The sequence below is a fragment of the Fusarium fujikuroi genome, chromosome FFUJ_chr04 (assembly GCF_900079805.1).
Source record: "Fusarium fujikuroi IMI 58289 draft genome, chromosome FFUJ_chr04".
Classification (NCBI taxonomy): Eukaryota; Fungi; Ascomycota; class Sordariomycetes; order Hypocreales; family Nectriaceae; genus Fusarium; species Fusarium fujikuroi.
The window spans coordinates 2,415,271-2,436,225 of NC_036625.1; the positions used below are offsets into that span (position 1 = coordinate 2,415,271).

A 20,955-nucleotide genomic window follows, 5' to 3' on the forward strand; every position below is an offset into this window, starting at 1 on the left:
GTTGAGTATTGAATAAACGTAATGTAAGTACACTCACTCGCCCATCTCAACTAGATCACTGTCCACTAACATGAAGCAGATATTCTTCATATTGCATGTGATGGTGCGCGATGCGATCCCATCTGCTTGTCTGGAATCCGACCAGCTACAACCGCTCGTACCCTGTGACTATTCCGCTCAGATTGCGCGCAACCGGCTGCGTCTGTCCAAATCGGCGCCTCAAAATAGCAAAAGCTGAGATACACCAGCAATGGAGCCAAAGTCATCTCCGTCGCTGCCGCTTTCACCCTTCCAGCTTCACGTCTGATGGGACAGTGACACAGCAGTATACTTTATGCCCATTCACTATACAGGCCGTTTATCACCTTGCATCTTGCGACCCAACCGCCGTTATCCTCGGCGCATTTGATGATTTACAGTTTGGAAGTGATGCTCAACTTTATGCGCTGAGTGCAGTACCGAAATGAACAATGCAACTTAGCCAAATGCCGACGACCATGGGCCATCGCTCTTGTGACCACCCAAAGATTATAATAAGAGCAAGATCTCCCGAAATTACATCTCAAACAAATACAGCCTGCTCCTCGTGTCTTTGCCAGCGTTTTCTGTTGTCCCTGGATAAATGCGACCGTCGATATTGTGGGCTTCTTGACAAGGTATCATCTGTAAGTGTTATTAAGGACGATGGCCCTGCAAATGCAATCCCTGGATAGAATGCTTCCAACAAAGTATTGTCAATACTGTGCATTGAGTCGAGAAAGTTCTGAAATCGATCGTTTGACATACTGCTGAGCATGATGCTTAACGACAGGAGTTGCAACAGAGAAGCATGTATAAGCAGCAACTCTACAAACTACTTCAATCAAGACAGCTTACATCTTCAAAGTGGCTTGTTACATCCACCTATTTGATCACCTCTCTATCTATCTCTTTTTCTCCGCTAGTTTGATTGAGTATCGCAACGTTGAGCAACATCGATGTGGATGGTGATCTCAGTCACCTAATGACAGAGGCCTCCGACCAACGACAACAGGCAGGCTTGTGAACGCAACCCGATGCTCTAAGTGCTGCCACTGACTAGACTAATACTTTTAAATATTTGCACCCTCCGTCGCAAGCTCTTGGAGCCTTCAGCTCGCTGGACATCCTGGAGTGGTGAGCACCCATCACGAACGAAGCAACCCTGGGTCATACTCTGCAGGCATATTGTCATCGCACAGCATCCGCATTCTTGCCAAACCCGAGTTTTTATTTATTCCTTATTATTCTGTGTCAAATTTGGTCAACCAACACCTTCCGTGGCCGCCCAGCCTGTTGATCAGCTGGGCCTCTAGTCGATCACGTAGATACGCGAACATGATCAACCACGATCGTCAAGATCGGAACCACAGCATGTTGCATCGTGCGATCAAAATAATGCAAACTCCAATGTTTCACGTAAAATATCATTCGCGTACCACCAATTTTTGTCTCATTCCATACTCCCTTCCCTTTCACCTCATCCCCCGATCTTATACCCGCGTTGCAGGAATGTCAACGACGGGCCGTGAGGGATGACATAGCCCGCACGACGGGGTCTCGCCGCCCTGCTAGCATCTTCTCTAGAATGATTTGGAGACTTGCGCGATCAAGGGAGGCTCAAATAAGACATTTACTGAAGCATCTGTAGCGAGTTCCAGGTGATAATTCCCTTCACATTCCAGTATGTTTCATCACAGCTTGTTTGACTAAAAGATCTGGTAAAGATCTGGTAAGCGGACCCGCTCTACTTGTTATGATTCGTATAAATATCATGGTAAGAATGGTGAACCCATATAAGCTATTTCGGGCTCTGGATGTCTCTCGATGTAGTGCCTCCTGCCTCGAGTGACGTTGCCTCTAGTCTTTTAGGATCTGTGTATTACCAGCCCTGACATGCACAAGTAGCACATGAGCTTCCTCCAGAATACACAAACTCAATTACGAATTATCTCTCGCCAATTAATTAAGCTTAAAGGCTTGCATGAACCGTAAACAAATGTACGAAAAGAATTTTTTTTGGCGATACAGGGTAGCGATCCTTCGTCAAATGTTATCGGAGATGCCTCCAGTGGGTCAAGCGATGCATGAAACTCGGAGTCTCAGAGAAGAATGAGAATGAATCATGCATATTCTGAGGCTGCAACAAGCACAGTTCTTACCCTACAACAACTTCAAATTGATGATAATTATGGTACAAGATTGACTGTTTGCCAAGCTTTATGTTCATATCGCTTGCAATGGTGGGTAAGAGAGATCTTAAGTGCTGACAGCTGGTCAGAGTGTAACGTACCGCTGCGGATCATGTCCCCCGACGTGGGGTGAGATGCGAATGCAGTTGGATTGGATGTCTTAAAATGGTGGAATTGAGTTGAGGATGTGGTTACTGAATTGAAATGACATGGGAGAATATGAAAGCTAGAGTTTGTCGAGGTGATCGTCATCGGCAAATGCGCACCAATTGACTGAGGGTTGAGTTGGTAGATTGATCGACCGTTGACAAAAGTGCGCCATGATAACGAACCCTCGCTCGTCTAAACCCTGACCTCTCTTATCACGCACATCCTGGCCTCAATCACCAAAGGCTGCAACCTCTCTATCGGCGTCATCTCTCGCAGTGATAAGCTTTTCCCAAGATCCAGCCCTAAGTTGGATCATCTAACGATTGAGATCTCAATCCAATCTCCTTTTCCCATCAAATTTTCACGTCTAGACAGGCAATTTCTTCGCCACTTGGAAAAACCTCCCGACGCAGGTACCGAGCGTGAGAAACAGGGATTAAGGAGGCACACGCCCCCTTGGCAAGACAAGACAGCTGCTGGGCAATTGCTTAATTTCGGGGCCAAGACCGAATGATAAGGATGTGAATGACGACAGTTCAGATGAATTAGTGCAGCCACTAAAGAGCGATTTTTTAATCAGGAGAAAAGGAAAAACCTTGCCTTGCCATGCCAAATCGACGATTGGGTTAAAAATATCTCATCGGCCTGCCTGCTACAGTTGCAATAATGCCTCCCCAGCCTTCCTCTGGAAGGGCATGGATGGCTGTTGTCTCCTTTCACAGGCCAGCCAATGGGCATTTCTTCACGTGTCATGGCACATATCTTCACGTGGCAGAAGCTGGAGGAGGTGGAAATACCTAGACTGGAGTAGACTCTCGAGAAGAAGAAAGTCAATGGAAGAATGTTGAGAAGCCTGCGGGAGTGGCTCTTCACAGGTGGATCTCGAAAGATGCCACATCTCTTGGACGGGCCGGTAGAAGGTTGAATTTTTTATTCTCGACAGGACCAAACCAGTCCATCATGAGTTTGGCTCTACGTCCGAGCTTTGAGACAACGGTCTCTCCGCTCAACTTCGTGTTATTTATTTTTTCGCATCAGACCACTCCGCTTACTGATCCGATCGGCAACGCAAAACCGCCAGAAGGGATAACAGCATCCATGTGAGTTTCTACGTGTGCACGTACTCCGTATGTACATACACATCATGCTGGCCTCTGTATGTATTGTTGCTTCAGTGACCTGCCGTCTTGCGTACAACACCTCACGCGCTGCAACCTGAACATGTCACCCAGTGGCGCTTATTAGTGCGGTGATGGTGAGGGGGGGGGAAACTCTTTGACGGGCAATTTTTAATGCAAGCTAATCATTACTTGCAAAGCTCAGTTCAATGTCGAATTGAGTTCCCCTTTTACCATGTCAAAAGCTCCTGATCAATAACGTGGTTCTGCTATTGCATGCTGAGGCACCCAAAGAATGATACGGTTTCTCTGGTTCATCCCATGCCAGCTGACGACGGCAGGGTTTGCAGGGCAGACACCAATTGCAAGGATGTATTTCTGGGAACCAGCCCCTCTTCGTCTTCAATGTCACTGATGCTGGACCTGGACCGGCAGTGCACGGGTCGTCAGTAACTGTGCACCCTGGTTTGTTATCTCGTGTTGGCCGTGGACGTCTTTCCATACGACTCCATCATCATCTGCTCAAGTAATTGATCAAGAACCTGATGATAATTCTCGTTAAAGGAAAGATTTCCATGCTCAAAAGCTTGAAGAGAGGGGATATCCCAATACAGACATCCCTCGTCCCGGTTCACCCGACAATACAGAGTTCATCACCAACTCAGATGCACTGATCAGCATCTGAGGCTCACTACGCTCACACCCTTCCCGCCCCGCTCGCCCTGCGAGTGTTCCGTCTACAGACTAGATCCTGAATAACAGCACCAGAAAAAGGAAAAAGAAACAAGACAACCTGCAAAAAATACGAGCATTGCCCAAATAGCGCATGCAATAGCTTCCACACCACCCTCTAGCCCTCCCCATCACAAACCAAGCCACGGCGTTTTCTGTAATTTACCCTTCCTCCAAGGGATATGCATGCCCCGCGCAAAACAACATGGCGTAACGTATTTGACCATAAACAAAAAAAATATGTATCTTCAATTAAAACAAACGCCGCTCATTAATCTATAGGTTATTCGTATGCGTATATGCAAAATGCGAAAATGCTTCATCTAACGGTTTACGCCTTCTTCTCCACATTTATCGACAAGCTGGGGACGTCGAATGTTACTGTCGTGTTGGCCGAGTATGCTTCTGTTCCCCAGGACATGTAACCAATGTAGTAGGACGACGTGGGATAATTCGCGTTATCCATGGAGAGGATCTCTTCGACTAATGGATAGAGATCGCCATCAAACTTTTCGGTGGGCTCGTCGACATACCACGTCAGAACCTTTTGCTTGGCCTGATTGGTACCGTAGTAAAGTTTGCTGAGCCGATTAGCATCGCATGCATATTCCTTGCGCCAAGGCCAACTTACAATTCTGTGCCATGGAGAGTCTTTGTCGCAAGGGGGTTCGCTCCATCAACGTCGAAGCCGATAGGTTGTGTCGCAGGCCCGATAGCAGCAAACCACACCATGATTTCGTGCGAGGCATCAGCACTGTCCTGCGCCTTCTTCTGATCGCTGTCCATGAACATATCCATGGCGACGTTGGCGTTGAGCAGGTTCTTCTTCATTGCGGCGAGATCTGTCTTTGTAGCTTGCGTAGCGACCTTTGCGGAACCGTTGCCAAGAGCGTATGTCCACTCAAAGTCGATCTCGATCTTGTCAATGGTGTTGAGCTTGGCGGGGAAGACGTCGCCGTCGACTTTGATGTTGGGGAAGGCGTGGACAGGAGCGGTTTCGGGGCCTTGAGGATATTCCCATACTACAGACCATCGAGGAGCGGTTGTTTTTGTTGCGTACGTTTCATTGTTGTTGATGTCGACCTGCGATGGTCAGTATCGGGTGGGAGAGCTTGGTGTCGCATGATGCCATAGCAGGTACATCATGAGGAGGTATCATGATAGAAAAGTAGAGGATTGACTTACATATAAACATAAACCTCCGTCATCACCTTCGTCCCAACCCCACTGATTAGGATTGACTGCGCGATAGTTAGCAAAGGTACAATCGTTACACAAGACTCGATCCCATCCTGAGTTACACTGTAACTCGATAGCTTGTACTCACGTGTGTATTCTTGGCCCTTGGTATCAGGATGTACACCATAAGACTTTTGACAATGTTGTTCCGTCGTAATGCCATTCTTCTTCTTTGGTGCTGTCGGTTTCGGATCTGGCTTGAACAAAGGCGGTCCACCTGATGCCTCACGCGAACTGTTAAGACCGATCAACACACCCAGCGTGATGGCGATAGGAAGGGCCAAAAGGCCGAAATTGACGAGAAACCGGATCGTCATTATTTCTGCTGGTGTTTTCTTGAGCAGAGAAGAGAAGAAGAGAATTGACCTGGACATCCAAACAATGGAGGAGGGAAAAACGAACAAGCTTTTGCAACTGCGTAGACGTTATCATTCGCACAGGCTCGTTATCCCCAAATTGGCTGCCAGCCAATGCAATGCGCACTCCCTCCCCCCCCCTTCCTTGCATATGCGGAGTGGACTGTGGAAATGCCGACATGCCAATCACGTAGCGCAGTGGGGCAAGCTGATAGCACACTCGCAGCTGAAGGTGCCCCTGATCTAAACCCGGGATTGACCCCTGCGCAGCGATACGAAGGGGGGTGTTGTGTTAGTGTGCCTGTTAGTTGTTCCTGGATTAGTGTCACGGCATGCTCGGGTGGTTCGCTCGTGTTAATGGGCTGGGAGCTTGTTTATTCCAAGAATAAACCAATCCTGAACCAATACTGGACTGGGCTACGCTGTACATACTTTGCAGAGACTGGGGGACCAAACTCAAATCAACACACCCCCCATCCACGGATCGGATCTGCCTCTTGTCTCTATGTACTCTCCTCTTTCTCTCCCTTGTTTTCTTCTTCTTCCTTCTACCTTAGTCAAGCTTCTCTCGTTTTCTTGAACTCTTGGTGTTTCTTTTCCTTTTCACACATCGTTAGCAAAAGTACCAGTCATTCGTTATAACCAACACCACCCAAGGTTCGCCAAGTTACGCCATTGACCTTATCGGCTTGCATACTTTTTTTCGTACCACGTTGTGCCTGTGGAACCTAAACGCATGCGTCTCACCCGTCCAGAGTTAAGATGAACGGGCATCATGGCTATGCTGAGGGGGACCAGGAGAGGGAGTATAGAGAGATGGTAGAGATCGACGTGCAGCGTCAACATCAGCAGCAGCATGAACAGAGGCAGTATCAGCAGCAGGAGTACTTCCAACAAGACCTCCACTCTCCATACGGTCCTCCAGAGCAGCAATTCACGCCGTATTCGCCCTATCAGTCTTCGACAGAAGAGTTTCAGGGCCGCTCTGTCACTGAGCAGGGACGACCCGCTAGGCCTTCACCAGCGCACTTTGACGATTACAGTCCAGCGCCTGAATGGCCTCCGCAAATTGCGAATAGCCCTGGGCAGTACTTCAACGACACACCGGGTGGTTCACGCTCTGCGTCGCCGACACTGCGAAGCGGTAGAGAGACACCAGCTCGTCTGCATCACCACCCGGGCAATTCGTCGGTCGACTGGAGACCATCCAGCTTAATGGTCAGCTCCCGCACCCTCGTCAACAAATCCTCCAACGTCACTGACTCCGTCAAACAGAACCAGAGCCACCTGAGTCTCGCTGCGCTTTTGCCTGGCGGGCACTCGCCTCAGAGCAGCAGCGCAAACACACTTTATAACAAGGATTATATCGTTGACAGCAGCACTATTCAGCATGTGCATAAGCGCGACGACGCTGAGATCTGGGGAGGTTGGAAGCGATGGGTGTTTAGGCTTGTTCCTTTTCTCACGTTTGCGAATACTGGACTCTACATGGCGTATCTTGCGCTGAGAATTGCTTGTGTTATTTGGGCGCAGAATGCGGCGGATACGACGTATGCTGGTGCGTGGATCTTCATCGGTGTTGAGATTGCAACAGCGATTCCTTCATTGATGCATAATACGTGGACAATGTGGTCGATGAAGAAGCGCAACCGCCCGAAGCTGCGATTGACAGGCAACGATGTGCCCACTGTCGATGCATTCATCACTTGCTGTGGTGAAGACGATGATCTTGTGATGGATACGGTGCGAGCGGCGTGTGACTTGGATTACCCCCAGGATCGATTCAGAGTCATTCTGCTCGATGATGGAAAGTCTGCAGGTCTGCAGGAAGCATGTGCAAAGTTGTCCATGATATACCCGAACCTGTACTACATGGCTCGGGTCAAGATTCCTGGCCAACCTCACCATTTCAAGGCGGGTAACCTGAACTATGGTCTCGACGAGGTGCACAAGCTGCCTGGAGGTGCTGGTCAGTTCATGGCAGCTCTGGATGCTGATATGGTAAGCTATTCCCGCACCTTGACCAACGACATACTTACAATTGCAGATTCCTGAGCGTGACTGGCTCCGTGCTATTCTTCCTCACATGCTCATCGACCCCAAGATGGCTCTTGCATGCCCTCCCCAGCTCTTCTACAACACCCCTCCCTCGGACCCTCTCGCCCAAAGTCTCGATTTCTTCGTTCACGTCATCGAGCCCATCAAGGACGCTCTAGGCGTCGCTTGGTGCACTGGATCAGGCTACGTCGCTCGTCGTGAAGCTCTGGACGAGATTGGTAACTTCCCTCTTGGCTCTCTAGCCGAGGATGTCGCTACATCGACTCTCATGCTTGGTAAGGGCTGGAAGACGGCTTTCATCCATGAGCCTCTGCAGTTTGGTACTGTTCCTGAAGACTATGGCGGTCATCTTAAGCAGCGAACGCGATGGGCTATCGGAACAGTTGATACCTCATTCAAGCTGAACTTTTGTCTCTGGGGCGACAAGGTTCGCCAGATGACCACCGCTCAGCGATTCTCTGGATTCTTGTACGCCTCATTGAGCATGTACACCATTCTGCTCACCATTTCGCTCTTCGCCATTCCGATTATCCTGATCATGCAAAAGCCGCTTGTGGCCTATGCTACCGATGAGCAGCTCCGATGGTTGATCCGCGCGTGTTTCGCATCCGTCATCTCCAACCGTCTCTGCGAGTTTGCTCTCTTCATTCCCGCAGGTTATCACACCGGTCAGCGAGGTTCGCGATACCAGCTCTGGATGTCTCCCTACATCGCGCTCTGCCTTATCCGATCATTCATTCTGCCAACATGGCTCGGCGGTCAAACTCAAGCATTCAAGCCCACAGGATCGCTCGGCTCGGCCCTCAACGAGCGTGACGCCAAGCTCCGAAAGAACATGTTCCGACGTCTCTGGGGCATTCTCATCAACTACATGGCTCTTTTCCACCTCGCCTTTGTGTATCTGACCCTCGTCGCTGTGGTCCTCACATCGTTCCGATCAATCGTCACGACTCACACCGTTCGCGACACACTCACCGCCCTTCTCACCCACGCATTCTGGCCACCTCTCACTTTCCTCTTCATCTGCAGTTCGCTCTGGACACCGGTCTCCTACGCAATTGACCCGCCGGTCATGCCCGACCGCGAGGACCTGCTGAACCGAGATCCAAAGACGCAGGTGGCGCATCCCACTCCCCAGAGCAAGAAGATTGCTTTTGGCGGTCAGGCTGCGTGGTTCGAGTTGGAATACACGACTACTACTATTTATACATGCCTGGTCTTTGTGTGCTCATTCATTTTCTAGAAATGAGATGGGGCATAATAACGAAATGAACTGTTACGATAATGTATGAGGGGTTGATACATACGAGGGAGGGAGCCCATGGTTTCGTGGATGAGATGAACAGGCGCAAAGACCAATTGGCAAGTGTACTCATTGTTTGTTGCTGGACTGGATTTTTTTTTTTACACGGTATAGTACATAGTGCACGCATCGCATTAAACATAAAGATAGAGATCAGCCCTTAAGCGGCATACGAATAATAGAATGGCATCAATTATCACATGAACCTCGGGGAGCGATACCCGTGACGAGTGAGATTGGGAAATGTAGAGCTGAAAATACCAGGCATGATAAAGGCCTCGCAAGGCCATTTGACGCTTAAACAAAGCGTTTAATGCATGCAAGACGATGATGAACGCTGAGGTAAGAGAGTTTGAGGTCTCTGAGCTAGGATTTCAGAATACCAATCAAAGGCCTCATGAGTCGGGAAGTTAAAGCAAAAGTCTCACGGGCTCATCGTCAATTTCCGCAAGGTTTATCTTCCAAGGTGCCATTTATCCTAAAATTGCCGGTCGTTATTATCGTCTTTTATGACCTCGGTCGCGTTGTCTTGCCGCGTCTCTCAATTGCCTGCGACTGAGCGTTAGAGCCTCACGCATGAAGCATTGAATCAGTGTCAACATGTGAAACCTTGACTCGAACATGCTTGACTCAAGAAGAGGCGCTTAACCTTGGCCCCAGTCCACAAAAGCTCCCTTGGTCCGTCCCTACGCGACTCAATCAGCGGCACCACAAAAGAGAGAAAGAAAAAAAAAACCTCTCAATTTTATCTAGCGGAACAACTCTTGTTCCAGAAGTCTTCTCTGCGGCGCTCTAAATAACGTGACCATTCAGCCACTCACGAAAGGTCAGACCCTTATCTGCGAGTTTGGTTTGGGTGCTCCACTCTTCTTCGTCAGGAACCCAAGACAAGCATGTGAGATTAGATCTTCTCTTGTCGAAATTGCCTCTTCTCTCTGCTCTGCCCTGCCTTTTAGCCTTTCGTATCAGCAAGAGGCGATCTCCACGGCGTATTTTCCTCTCTCTCACCGCAATTGAAGAGCTCTCAACAAAATTCTAGCACTGTACAGCAGCAGCAAGGCTCCCTTGCAACAAAGAACCCACTCGGTTAACCTCTGTGCTAAGCTCACTCACAGCTTAAGGGTCCTTTTTCGTTGCTCCACATCGTGAACACGTCTCCCTCAACTCTCCATGATCTCCCGCACATCGTGGGGCCATGATTGGCCTGCCACGAGTCCAAGTTCTGGACCCCTATTCATGGGTCCCTGAAGTTTTGGCGGTCTTTCTAAATTCTCAGAAGTTTTTTTTTCGTATGCTATTTCGGATTAGGTCAAGAGCCGTAATCCTGAGACGAGGTCTGGTCTGGCATGGTATCGGTCGGCACCTTAGCTAGGTAGGAATAAATAATAAGAGCTTTGTTGGGGCGGGAACCTTTTTCTTCGACCCGTCACCCCCCGCCTCTCCTCTTTCACTCGTCCTCTTTAAACTTTCTTCCTCTTCCTCTCGAGTGAATCTTGCTTGACAGTTGCATCTTCTGCATTCGTTAGTACAATGGCGACTCGACAGCGAACTGCCACCACTGTTGTGGTCGAGGATCTCCCCAAGGTAAGTTGGTCACGAAGCTCCCCTCGTCGCACCCCTAACTCGTGCTCAGGTCACTCTTGAGGCCAAGTCTGAACCTCAGTTCCCCGATATCAAGACCATCAAGGATGCCATCCCCGCCCACTGCTTCCAGCCCTCGCTCGTCACCTCATTCTACTACGTCTTCCGCGACTTTGCCATGGTCTCTGCCCTCGTCTGGGCAGCTCTCACCTACATCCCCAGCATTCCCGACCAGACACTCCGCGTCGCAGCATGGATGGTCTACGGCTTCGTCCAGGGTCTCTTCTGTACCGGTGTCTGGATTCTCGGCCATGAGTGCGGCCACGGTGCTTTCTCTCTCCACGGAAAGGTCAACAATGTGACCGGCTGGTTCCTCCACTCGTTCCTCCTCGTCCCCTACTTCAGCTGGAAGTACTCTCACCACCGCCACCACCGCTTCACCGGCCACATGGACCTCGACATGGCTTTCGTCCCCAAGACTGAGCCCAAGCCTTCCAAGTCGCTCATGATTGCTGGCATTGACGTCGCTGAGCTTGTTGAGGATACCCCCGCCGCTCAGATGGTCAAGCTCATCTTCCACCAGCTTTTCGGATGGCAGGCGTATCTCTTCTTCAACGCTAGCTCCGGCAAGGGCAGCAAGCAGTGGGAGCCCAAGACTGGCCTTTCCAAGTGGTTCCGAGTCAGTCACTTCGAGCCTACCAGCGCTGTTTTCCGTCCCAACGAGGCCATCTTCATCCTCATCTCCGATATCGGTCTCGCTCTTATGGGAACTGCTCTGTACTTTGCTTCCAAGCAAGTTGGTGTTTCGACCATTCTCTTCCTCTACCTTGTTCCCTACCTGTGGGTTCACCACTGGCTCGGTAAGTTCAAGATCAATCGCATCGATCGACTTGTCGCTAATTGATTAGTTGCCATTACCTACCTCCACCACCACCACACCGAGCTCCCTCACTACACCGCCGAGGGCTGGACCTACGTCAAGGGAGCTCTCGCCACTGTCGACCGTGAGTTTGGCTTCATTGGAAAGCACCTCTTCCACGGTATCATTGAGAAGCACGTTGTTCACCATCTCTTCCCGTAAGTCACCTGTCTCGATGGCACCAAATCACATCTAACACCTAGCAGTAAGATCCCCTTCTACAAGGCTGACGAGGCCACCGAGGCCATCAAGCCCGTCATCGGCGACCACTACTGCCACGACGACCGAAGCTTCCTGGGCCAGCTGTGGACCATCTTCGGCACACTCAAGTACGTGGAGCACGACCCTGCCAGACCTGGCGCTATGCGATGGAACAAGGACTAGAGCTCCGGGTCTGGTACTCGTACTGGTCTGAGGCAAATCGCTAGGTTATGATAGACAATTGTGATAGACATAAACGATAGATCAAGTTAGACACGACACGCGACGTACGCGATTAGAAAGAAACTAGACAAGCTAGAGCACTTGGCTTTCGCGCTTGGGACGCAATAAAACGGAGTTTGTTTGTTAAACTGGAGATTGAAGGGGGATTTGTTGAAGTCTGAGTGAGATCCATGATTCAGTCCCCGCACTTGTCGCCTCCGGGGCGTTTAAATTATCTTCCGCCAGACGCCAAGTCCGCGTTCCGCCACTGGAGTCTCAGAGTGTGAGGCAGACGAGACCATGAAACTGAGATAACAGGATAAATCAGATCTCAACTATTCTCTAGCGCAAACATGAAATTGGGCATGTAGCATCATAGATATCCTCGCATTTTGCCACGATAAGGGGTGATTTTCAGGAGATTGTCAAGGTTCAAGCCCATGTCAAGACACCCTAGAACCCCCGAAAGCCCCTGTTAATGCGGCGGAGTTTGGCGGGCTTTCCGCTGCGCCATATCCGACAATCTGAGTGACAATGGAGGCTTCAATCAATTGAGATCTGTTCAATTAAGCATCGATATGGAGACAGCGCAATCAAGTAGACGAAAAGGTGAGATACGTCAAGATATCATACACATTAAATTAGTCTAATGACATTCTGTAGCGTGCGATTACTGCGTGTCGCGGAAAATCAAGTGCGACGGCAAACCGACATGCTCCAATTGCAGTCTGTATGCGGTTACCTGCAAGACGACAGTAACAAGTCGAAGAAAGGCGACTCGGAATGGCGGAATCACTCCGGCGCCCTCAAGCCAATCTGGGACCCAGTAGGTACCTGCAATCAATTATCCTTCGATTGTTGTTAATGATGGCAAAGACCTGACCGTATGGCCGCTCTCGAAGAGCGCTTAGCTAACATTGAGGCTCTCTTGACAGCGCTTGGGGGGCGAACCCTTGGAGCACCACCAACACAGCCAGGACTCGACATTTCTCTCAGCGATATTGATGTCTCTGGGTCTTCAAATAGTTGGGGTATTTCGCCAATTCAGACACCACTGGACATAGCTCAATGCCAACATACAACCATCTCAAATGCGGGCTCTCAATTGACCAAGGCTGCGAGCTCAGATCAGCTCGAGCTCGCTCCTCTATCAGAAGTCCTCCCACTTGTAGACAGCTATTTCCGCAATTACAACAGCATAATCCCACTATTTGAAGAGAATACATTTATGCGCATGCTTCTTGATTGGTACTCTTCGTCCACCAAGCGCTCTACGGTCGCATGGGCTGCTATAAATGTCGTCCTGGCTATCAACTATCGCATCCTTGAGGGAAAGACAGTGGACGACCCTGCGTTTTCCCAAACTATTCGCAATGCGCGCTCTGCCATGTCAGAGTTAATGATGCAAGGCCAAGATTTGACGGGCCTGCAAGTGCTTCTGGGCATGGTGATCCTGTTCCAAGGGTCCTCAGAAGTCCAACTCGCTATTGTTCTAATTGGGAGTGTCACTCGGCTTGCGCAAAGTCTACGGTTGAACTCCAAGAAAGCATTAGCAGGACTGTCGAAATCGGAACAGGCGCATAGAACTCGTTTGTTCTGGCTTGCATATATCTATGACAGGGTACGTTGAACTTGACAACTACACCCATGATACTAACAAATGACAGGAAATGGCGCAAAGGTCTCAATGCCCGTATCACCAGCCCGACTGTGAAACAGACGTGGATCTACCAGAACCGAACCCTGAAGAAGATCTTGGTATCATCGCCTCATCGAGCGACACCATTCGGTTCAACTACCTTCGTTCATGCGCCAAGTTTGCATTCATCCAAGGAAAAGCCCATGACCTTCTCTACAGCCAAAAGTCTCATACTCTCACACCAGAAAGGAGATCTAGATCAATTGCTCTGATAGAAGAATTGCTTAAAGAATGGGTGGACGAAATACCCCCAGAGCTTCATACCACAGAGGGTATTGACAAGACGTTATCCCCATTAGCGAGGGATATGATGACGAACATATGGTCTCGTCATATTGAGACCCGGATCAAAATCCACTCGATATTTACGTTTGAAGATACATGGATCAACAGAGTGAGGCGGTATCTTTCACCTGCGGTGATAGATATCACTGACGACATTGATGGTGAGGTTAAAAGAGCGGACCTTACACCTCTACCAGCAGGATGGGGCGAATGCGTGGGTAATGCTCGAGTTTGTCTGGAATTAATCAGTTCGACAAAATTGACAGAGTATATCCTATGGTAAGTTCCCCTATCCACTTGTACTGACAGTACTGACTGACATGACAGGCTTCATACATGCACCGCACTCCCATGCCTGATCCTCATTATAGTTAACATGATTGAGTATCCAGACCATGATCTTGTGACCCAGGATCGAAAGCTTTTGGATAGCTGTTTTGGAGTTTTTGATGGTGTGATGAAATATTTGCCGAAAGAGCCGTTTGACACGATACTATCTATTTCTCATCAGTTGGATCGAAGGGCGAAGGGGCAGGTTTACCGCACTATGTTGGGGAAGGGGGATATGTCCTATCAAGAGGATTTTCAGATGAGTCCTTCGACCGCGTGGGCGCTTTTGGATGATATTGAGTTTCAGTGATGAATGAACTGGCCATCATACGTTTTCGATCTATGGTGTAATTTCGTTCAGTTGAATTGTAATATTTCATCATGGCTTGTATCCTAGAAAGCGTATCGGGCAGGCATTTTTATGCAAGAGAGATAAGCATATACTCTAATACCAACGGCTATGATCCAGTTCTATAGTATTGTATAGCGCCAGCTGTTCCGCTGATAGCCCTCTCGTTCTCTTTGGTCAACTCTACACCATAATACTTCCTCAAAGCTTCTAGCCTCTCCTCTTCCGTCTTGAAGCTCCTTTCCCACTTAGTCTCTCCGCCCTTTCTATACTTGAACAAATTCCCATCGATAATAAAGGCACCATCAATGGCACCGCCCACATTTTTCAAGTCCCTCGCGCTTCCGTCTGAATAATCCTCATTCTCAGAAGTGAACTGCACGCTGACAACTTTGAAAGTGAAGAAACTTGAAGGGCTTTTGGATGGAGACATGTTGAAGACTCGGATATCTTCTGGTAGGACCTCAAAATCCATGAAGCACCATTGAGGAACCCATTCGCCTCCATCGCGGGATCGATATTCGTATATCCAGAGCTTTTGATTGCTGACATTTTGTGCGATAACATCATGCCGTAATCGCATTCGGAATCCACTTGATCCCGTATGAACACGTTCATGCTCAACTTCCAACGGTTCAGTCGGATTCCGTCCCCCAAAGCCAACATCAACGGCAAATGTCTTCCCATCAATAATCACCAAGCTAAGACAATGCGAAGTACCGCCAAATCTTTCAGCATCAGGGTTAAAGACCCTTGATCCGACCATATAGGTATGATAACCTAGCGAGAGAAGAACTGTGTTGAAAAAAGTGTTATTCTCCATGCAGTAACCGCCTCGCCTCTCATTCACGATCTTATCGTAAAGATGATCAGCGTTCACGTCGACGGTGCGATGCCAGGAGTAGTGAAGAGTAAGGTTCTCAAAGGGAACTGTGAGGATCTGCTGTTTTGTCAAAGCGTCGAGGTAGGACTGTTGATCTTCAGCTGTGAGGTTGCTGATATTGTACTGGCGATCAGATGCCGGGAAGGCAATCCGATCGTAATACTTCTCGAGTTGAGACTTGCTATATCGAATTCGATCCGCCATGTCGGAGTTGCCCTGAAGTTGTTTCGAAGCCCCTAGTGTTTGGGACTACATATCAAGTTAAAGGTGATGTCGGCTATGGGATTTGTCATCAGTCATCCGGCGGCTATGGGCGTCGGCTTTTGGAGACTCACGATGTGGATCATATTGATAATAATGAGGTCATTGGCCAGTGAAGAACGTGCCGCTATTGAAGCTGAACCACGACATCGTGGCCCAGCTATGGCCTCAGGGAATGCTGATATAAAATTCCTGGAGTTCTCAAGGGTAGGTAAGCATGGAGTATGCCAAACATAACCTTAATGTTAAAGTGGCCTTTATAAAACGCCACTGGCTTACGAACCCAACGGGCCTCACCGGTTCGAAGCTTGGAAGACTGAGCTGGTCTTTGGAATATTTAGTATCATAGTATTAGAGGATTGATGAATTTAATCCTGGGTATTATTGACTCGCCGACTAACTGATATACAGACTGAGCTGTCCCGGAGCCTGAACACCTGGGAGTTCCGCGGAACTCCGACCTACCCGGAACTCCAGCCAACTCCGTCAAGCGAAAGGATTCCCTGATGAAATTGCAACTCACGCCAGAAAAGTCATAGAATTGTATTTATATAAATAAGACCAGAGGTGCTTGTAATTATGGTGATGCTTTCTATCCAGCTTTATCATCAAAAGTTCGCTAAAAGAGTAACTGGCCTCCCGAAGTCACTCCAGCAGCTCACAACTTACACCATTAACATGACTGGAACTATCGTCATAACCGGCGCCAATGGCTCTCTCGCCCTTGCCTATGTAGCGCATCTCATAAAAACCCAGCCATCATACACCATCCTCGCAACAGTCCGCAATACATCTCCCTCCGACCCCAACACCGCCCAACTTTCCTCCATCCTCTCCTCGCACCCCAAATCCTCCATCGAAGCTCTCGACCTCTCTCTTCTCTCAAACGTACGAGCCTTCTCCGAAAATACAGCAAAGAGAGTAGCTTCTGGCGAAATACCTCCTATAAAAGCTATCATCTGCAATGCTTTCACCATGTCTGTAACAGAGCAGGTTTACACTCCCGATGGCTTCGAGAGGACGTTCCATGTCAACCATTTATCTCATTTTGTTCTGGTGCTAAAGTTGATTGGAAGTATGGCGAGCGATGGGAGGATCGTGATGCTTGGTTCGGATACACACTATACAACTCGCTCACACCCACTTTTTAAGCAACGACCTGGTATTCCAGAAGATACTGAGCTTTTAGTCAAGCCGAAGCTGGATAAGAAGGGAAAAGAGTATGATGGAGGATTCCATCGGTATGGAAACTCGAAGTTAGCAAATATCATGTTCATGCAGGATCTCAACGCCAGGCTTGAGAAGGTAAGCCTAGGCCACCACCTCAATATCCTCAAACTGACAAATTAGAATCCCACACTCTCTGGTATCACCGCTATAGCAATGGACCCAGGCGGCATGGTCGATTCCCGTGCGCACAGGATTCAGACGCCGTTTATGCGGTTTGCTTTCAGCCTTGTGCTTATATCACTCCCCATTCTTCGCCACTTCACCGATATTATGCGGCCAGCAGCGCAATCAGGTCGAGAGTTGGTCGAGCTGAGCGTTGGGGAGAAATTCAAGGGCACAAAGGGGTATTTCATGGGGGCCAGACGGGAGGAAGAGGATATTGCCTGTAAGGATGTCCATAAGAGGGAGCTCTTGTGGAATGCTTGTTGGGAGTGGGCTGGGATGAGGGAGGAAGAGACCGTTTTGTTGTAATGATGTTAAGGTTAGGGACTTGCGTGGTCGAGGGTGTACATAAGGTATCGAGAGGGAGGTATCTTTTGCTATAGTGCTATAAGTCCAAAAGGAAGATATGACCAGCGACAAGTAATGAACAGAGGAGAAGTAATGGCCGATGGATGGAAGCAAAAGCTACACTGCAGATTGAAGGCAGAAAATGCCGTCATAAGTATGATCATAAGATATCGAGTCTCAATTTCTATATTCAAGTCTACAGGACCCATGTACACCGAATTACCAAACAAACCGAAACAGAAAACGCCCTCTAAGAGCCATGAATGAACGCTTTAGCGCTTTAATACAACTGCAACATATTAGCATTACCTTTTTAACTCAGCAACGGAAGCCAACTTACCCAGTTGAGCAGCCACATCACTCCAAGGATGCCTGCAATGCGCATGTGGAGGCCAGTCGTAACAGACTTGGCAAAGTCCTTTGCACGGTCCAAGTGGACGTTGTTGAGCATGGGCATGTTCTCCCATACAGGCTCGACAATCTTCAGCTCGCCTCCCTCTTCGTCATCTTCCACGATCTCGGGGATGCCTTGCTTTGGCTTAGCCTCGCCGAGAATGAGCTTGACGATCTTGCCAGATGCTTCGGCAACAAGGTGGCTGACCCAGAAGAAGACTGGGACAATGACTGCGAGATCTCGCCAGCGATCATTGAGGAGACTGGCATCGCCCTTGAAGATATCCAAGAGAAGGACGCCCTTGGTGTCAGCGGCCAGGAAGACGTGGAACTGCAGGATGAATGTCTCGAGGGAGCATCGACCGAGCCACGCCGCAGCAGTAGAGTAGTAGTTCCTCATGGTAACGGTAGCGTTTCGAAGAGCGATGAAGGCAAGAATAGGCACTGCCGCAATGACCGGGTGCATCATGATATAGACCTTTCTGTCGCCAGTGTATGTGCAGAGGTAGGCATACCCAAGGATTGACAGGGCTGAAGGAATGATGGCAGCTTTGAAGTTGGTGTACCAAGCAGAATCACGCTCGAGTCGCTGTTGCGCGACACCAGCAAGCATGCCGACAAACACAATGGCTCCATCAAGAGTGACTCTGAACATCCACTCGTCGATGTTCCACTTGATGCGGAAGACGACATCGAGGATTGCGAAAGCCCATTGGGTGAGAGGGGTGAAGTTGAGAATGACTGTGACGATAATAAAAGAGGCAAAGATCTTGCTCGTGACGATCTTGACACTATCGTTAAAGCCGGAGCAGATGGCCATGGTAGCATAGACGACCATGAACCAGAAGCTGACAAGAGGCGCAAAGTAGTAGAACATGTAGTCAGTTCCCATGACGTAAGGAAGGGCACAGCTCAGCATGTTCAAGCGCAGCATGACACTTGCAATGCGGCGGAATGAAAAGTCCTTCTTGGAGAGGAAGTAGATGGTATGTCCGTATCCAGTCTGGAAGAGGTAGGCAGCGACAAGCAATCGGATGAAGATATAGATGGGAAGATTGCGAATTGCACCAGTCCAATGGTAAACAAGAATGGCAGCCTGCATCCAACCTTTCCACTCTTCAGTCTGATCTCTTGAGAGGACGCCAGCATCCTCATCAATTGTCACGGTGGTAGTGGCAGGGGCGGCGGCAGCCTCAGCAACTGGAAGACGAGGCGCACGGAACTTTGTCTTACGGATGGTGAGTCCGGCAATGATGAGGCAGATTGCAATGAGGAGGTAGAACTCATTTGGAATAAACTCCTTCATGCCCTTGGAAAACAAATGGGTACGGTCGGCAGCGAAACAGTAGAGAAGAGAGACAGCAAACATGCCAACCTTCATATCGAGCCACTTGATCTCGATGGACGAGACGAGGGTGACGCCCTCGTAGCAGATGCATGCAATGACGTAGATAGCAGTGAGGCCGAGAATGGCAATTTGGACCCATGATTGCGAGGGATAATCTGTGCAGCAGGTTCGAGTGTAGGGATATCCGTTCATTCGATCAAGCTTGGCGTTGCATCGGGCATTGAGTAGGATGTTGGCTTTGATCTCAGCGACAGTGTCAATGACGTGAAAGCCAGTCTGGGTTCTGTCGACGATAGCCTCAGGCTGATTGAGCGAGAGCTGAGGGAATGCTCGGAGCAGACGGAGGTTGTGCTCCTCTTCCTGGCTGTAGATGACCTTATCAATGTTTTCGACCTCGCCCTTGTGAATACCCTTAGGCCCAGTGCGGGATTTGGGGAGTTCATTGTAGTATGGAGGCGCAACGGGGGCGAGGAATACTTCATTGCCAATGCCTTCAACGGGGTCCATTGGTCCTGTACCCCATTTGGTGAGGTCTCCCAAATGGAGGATGTCGGTGATGTTGTCGAGGGCCACGGCGAATCGCTTGTCAGACTCGTTGCCGAAGAAGTTACCGGCGTACCAAGCACCAGCGCCCAGCATGATGAGGCCGGGATCGGAGCCATGATGCTTTTCCTTCCGCTTCGCTTTCTCTTCGGCGGACTCCTTGATCTGGCCTTGCTTGTGCTTGTCCTCGCTGATTCGCTCGAGCTGTTCTCGTAGAGGGTGGCCTGGTTCGGTATGGTAAAACGGGTTCCAGATGTGCAGCATTCGGACGCCATTGAAGGTTGTGTTGTAGCTTCGGTGAGGTTTGGCTTTCTTGCGGCCTTCCATGGCCTTCTTACGATCCAACTAATTACCAGTCAGTAGCAGAACAATGCGCGGATGCGGAAGGGCATTATTTACCAATCGCGCAGTGCCCCAGTATATCTGTCGAGTCGTTGAGTCGCCAGAGAAGACCAAATGGCGATCACCCATGCAATCCTTTATGTCCTGCGCTGTGTAATGATGCAGCATACATCCATCAGGCTGCCAATTCGTGAAGGGCTTCCTCGCACCCGTCTCATCCGGAGCATGGATCCAGCTTCCATTTCGTTCACTCTCGCCTAGCAGCGCTCTACATCGATACGGATCATCTGAGGAATAGACATTGTGAAACGTCAACGAGCCTAGCAAGACCAGACAAAAGACGATTGGGAGAAATCTTGCCGCAAAGGCCATGGGCCGTGATGATTCCGACATGATGTGAGAGAATGTGGTTATGCGTCGGGTGAAGGCTAGAAGCCTGCGAAGTGACGAGATGAGAAGATAAAGAGCTCTCTTGGCCGCGGAGAGGTAAGAAGAGACATTCTGGTGGCGTAGGAAGGATTGCGTCCCTTGCTTTAACCCCTGAGACCGCTGGGGCATGATGGTATGGACGGAGGGCGCTTGGAATGAACTAACGGCATGCCTAGATTGAGTGCGTCCAAAAGTAGTTGGGTTGATAGAGGAAAAGGAGAGACAAGAGCTAAAAAGCCACGGGGGATAAGGGAAAGGGAAACA

The 20,955-nt window shown here is 49.4% G+C and overlaps 7 protein-coding genes; 4 read left to right on the forward strand and 3 right to left on the reverse strand.

Moving 5' to 3' along the window:
* Positions 1-4,541: 4,541 nt before the first annotated feature.
* On the reverse strand, positions 4,542-5,766 carry FFUJ_14533 (related to endoglucanase I precursor; the record flags this gene model as incomplete). XM_023576478.1 has 4 exons in its annotated part: positions 4,542-4,791; positions 4,842-5,293; positions 5,396-5,451; positions 5,538-5,766. 4 exons carry the CDS (start codon positions 5,764-5,766, stop codon positions 4,542-4,544), a joined length of 987 nt encoding a protein of 328 aa, XP_023429678.1.
* An 801-nt stretch (positions 5,767-6,567) lies between these two features.
* Positions 6,568-9,106, forward strand: FFUJ_14534 (related to cellulose synthase catalytic subunit; the record flags this gene model as incomplete). XM_023576479.1 has 2 exons in its annotated part: positions 6,568-7,806; positions 7,853-9,106. 2 exons carry the CDS (start codon positions 6,568-6,570, stop codon positions 9,104-9,106), a joined length of 2,493 nt encoding a protein of 830 aa, XP_023429679.1.
* Positions 9,107-10,696: 1,590 nt separating this feature from the next.
* Positions 10,697-12,050, forward strand: FFUJ_14535 (probable bifunctional D12/D15 fatty acid desaturase; the record flags this gene model as incomplete). XM_023576480.1 has 4 exons in its annotated part: positions 10,697-10,750; positions 10,800-11,607; positions 11,656-11,824; positions 11,873-12,050. The coding sequence occupies 4 exons, from the start codon at positions 10,697-10,699 to the stop codon at positions 12,048-12,050; spliced, it is 1,209 nt and encodes a 402-aa protein (XP_023429680.1).
* Positions 12,051-12,667: 617 nt separating this feature from the next.
* Positions 12,668-14,713, forward strand: FFUJ_14536 (related to transcriptional activator Mut3p; the record flags this gene model as incomplete). XM_023576481.1 has 5 exons in its annotated part: positions 12,668-12,698; positions 12,753-12,915; positions 12,966-13,710; positions 13,757-14,352; positions 14,401-14,713. The coding sequence occupies 5 exons, from the start codon at positions 12,668-12,670 to the stop codon at positions 14,711-14,713; spliced, it is 1,848 nt and encodes a 615-aa protein (XP_023429915.1).
* A 148-nt stretch (positions 14,714-14,861) lies between these two features.
* On the reverse strand, positions 14,862-15,839 carry FFUJ_14537 (related to arylamine N-acetyltransferase 2; the record flags this gene model as incomplete). Its single annotated transcript, XM_023576482.1, has 1 exon — positions 14,862-15,839. One exon carries the CDS (start codon positions 15,837-15,839, stop codon positions 14,862-14,864), a length of 978 nt encoding a protein of 325 aa, XP_023429681.1.
* Positions 15,840-16,574: 735 nt separating this feature from the next.
* On the forward strand, positions 16,575-17,597 carry FFUJ_14538 (related to dehydrogenase/reductase; the record flags this gene model as incomplete). XM_023576483.1 has 2 exons in its annotated part: positions 16,575-17,201; positions 17,247-17,597. The coding sequence occupies 2 exons, from the start codon at positions 16,575-16,577 to the stop codon at positions 17,595-17,597; spliced, it is 978 nt and encodes a 325-aa protein (XP_023429682.1).
* A 319-nt stretch (positions 17,598-17,916) lies between these two features.
* On the reverse strand, positions 17,917-20,820 carry FFUJ_14539 (uncharacterized protein; the record flags this gene model as incomplete). XM_023576485.1 has 3 exons in its annotated part: positions 17,917-17,925; positions 17,977-20,265; positions 20,320-20,820. The coding sequence occupies 3 exons, from the start codon at positions 20,818-20,820 to the stop codon at positions 17,917-17,919; spliced, it is 2,799 nt and encodes a 932-aa protein (XP_023429916.1).
* Between the last annotated feature and the right edge of the window lie 135 nt (positions 20,821-20,955).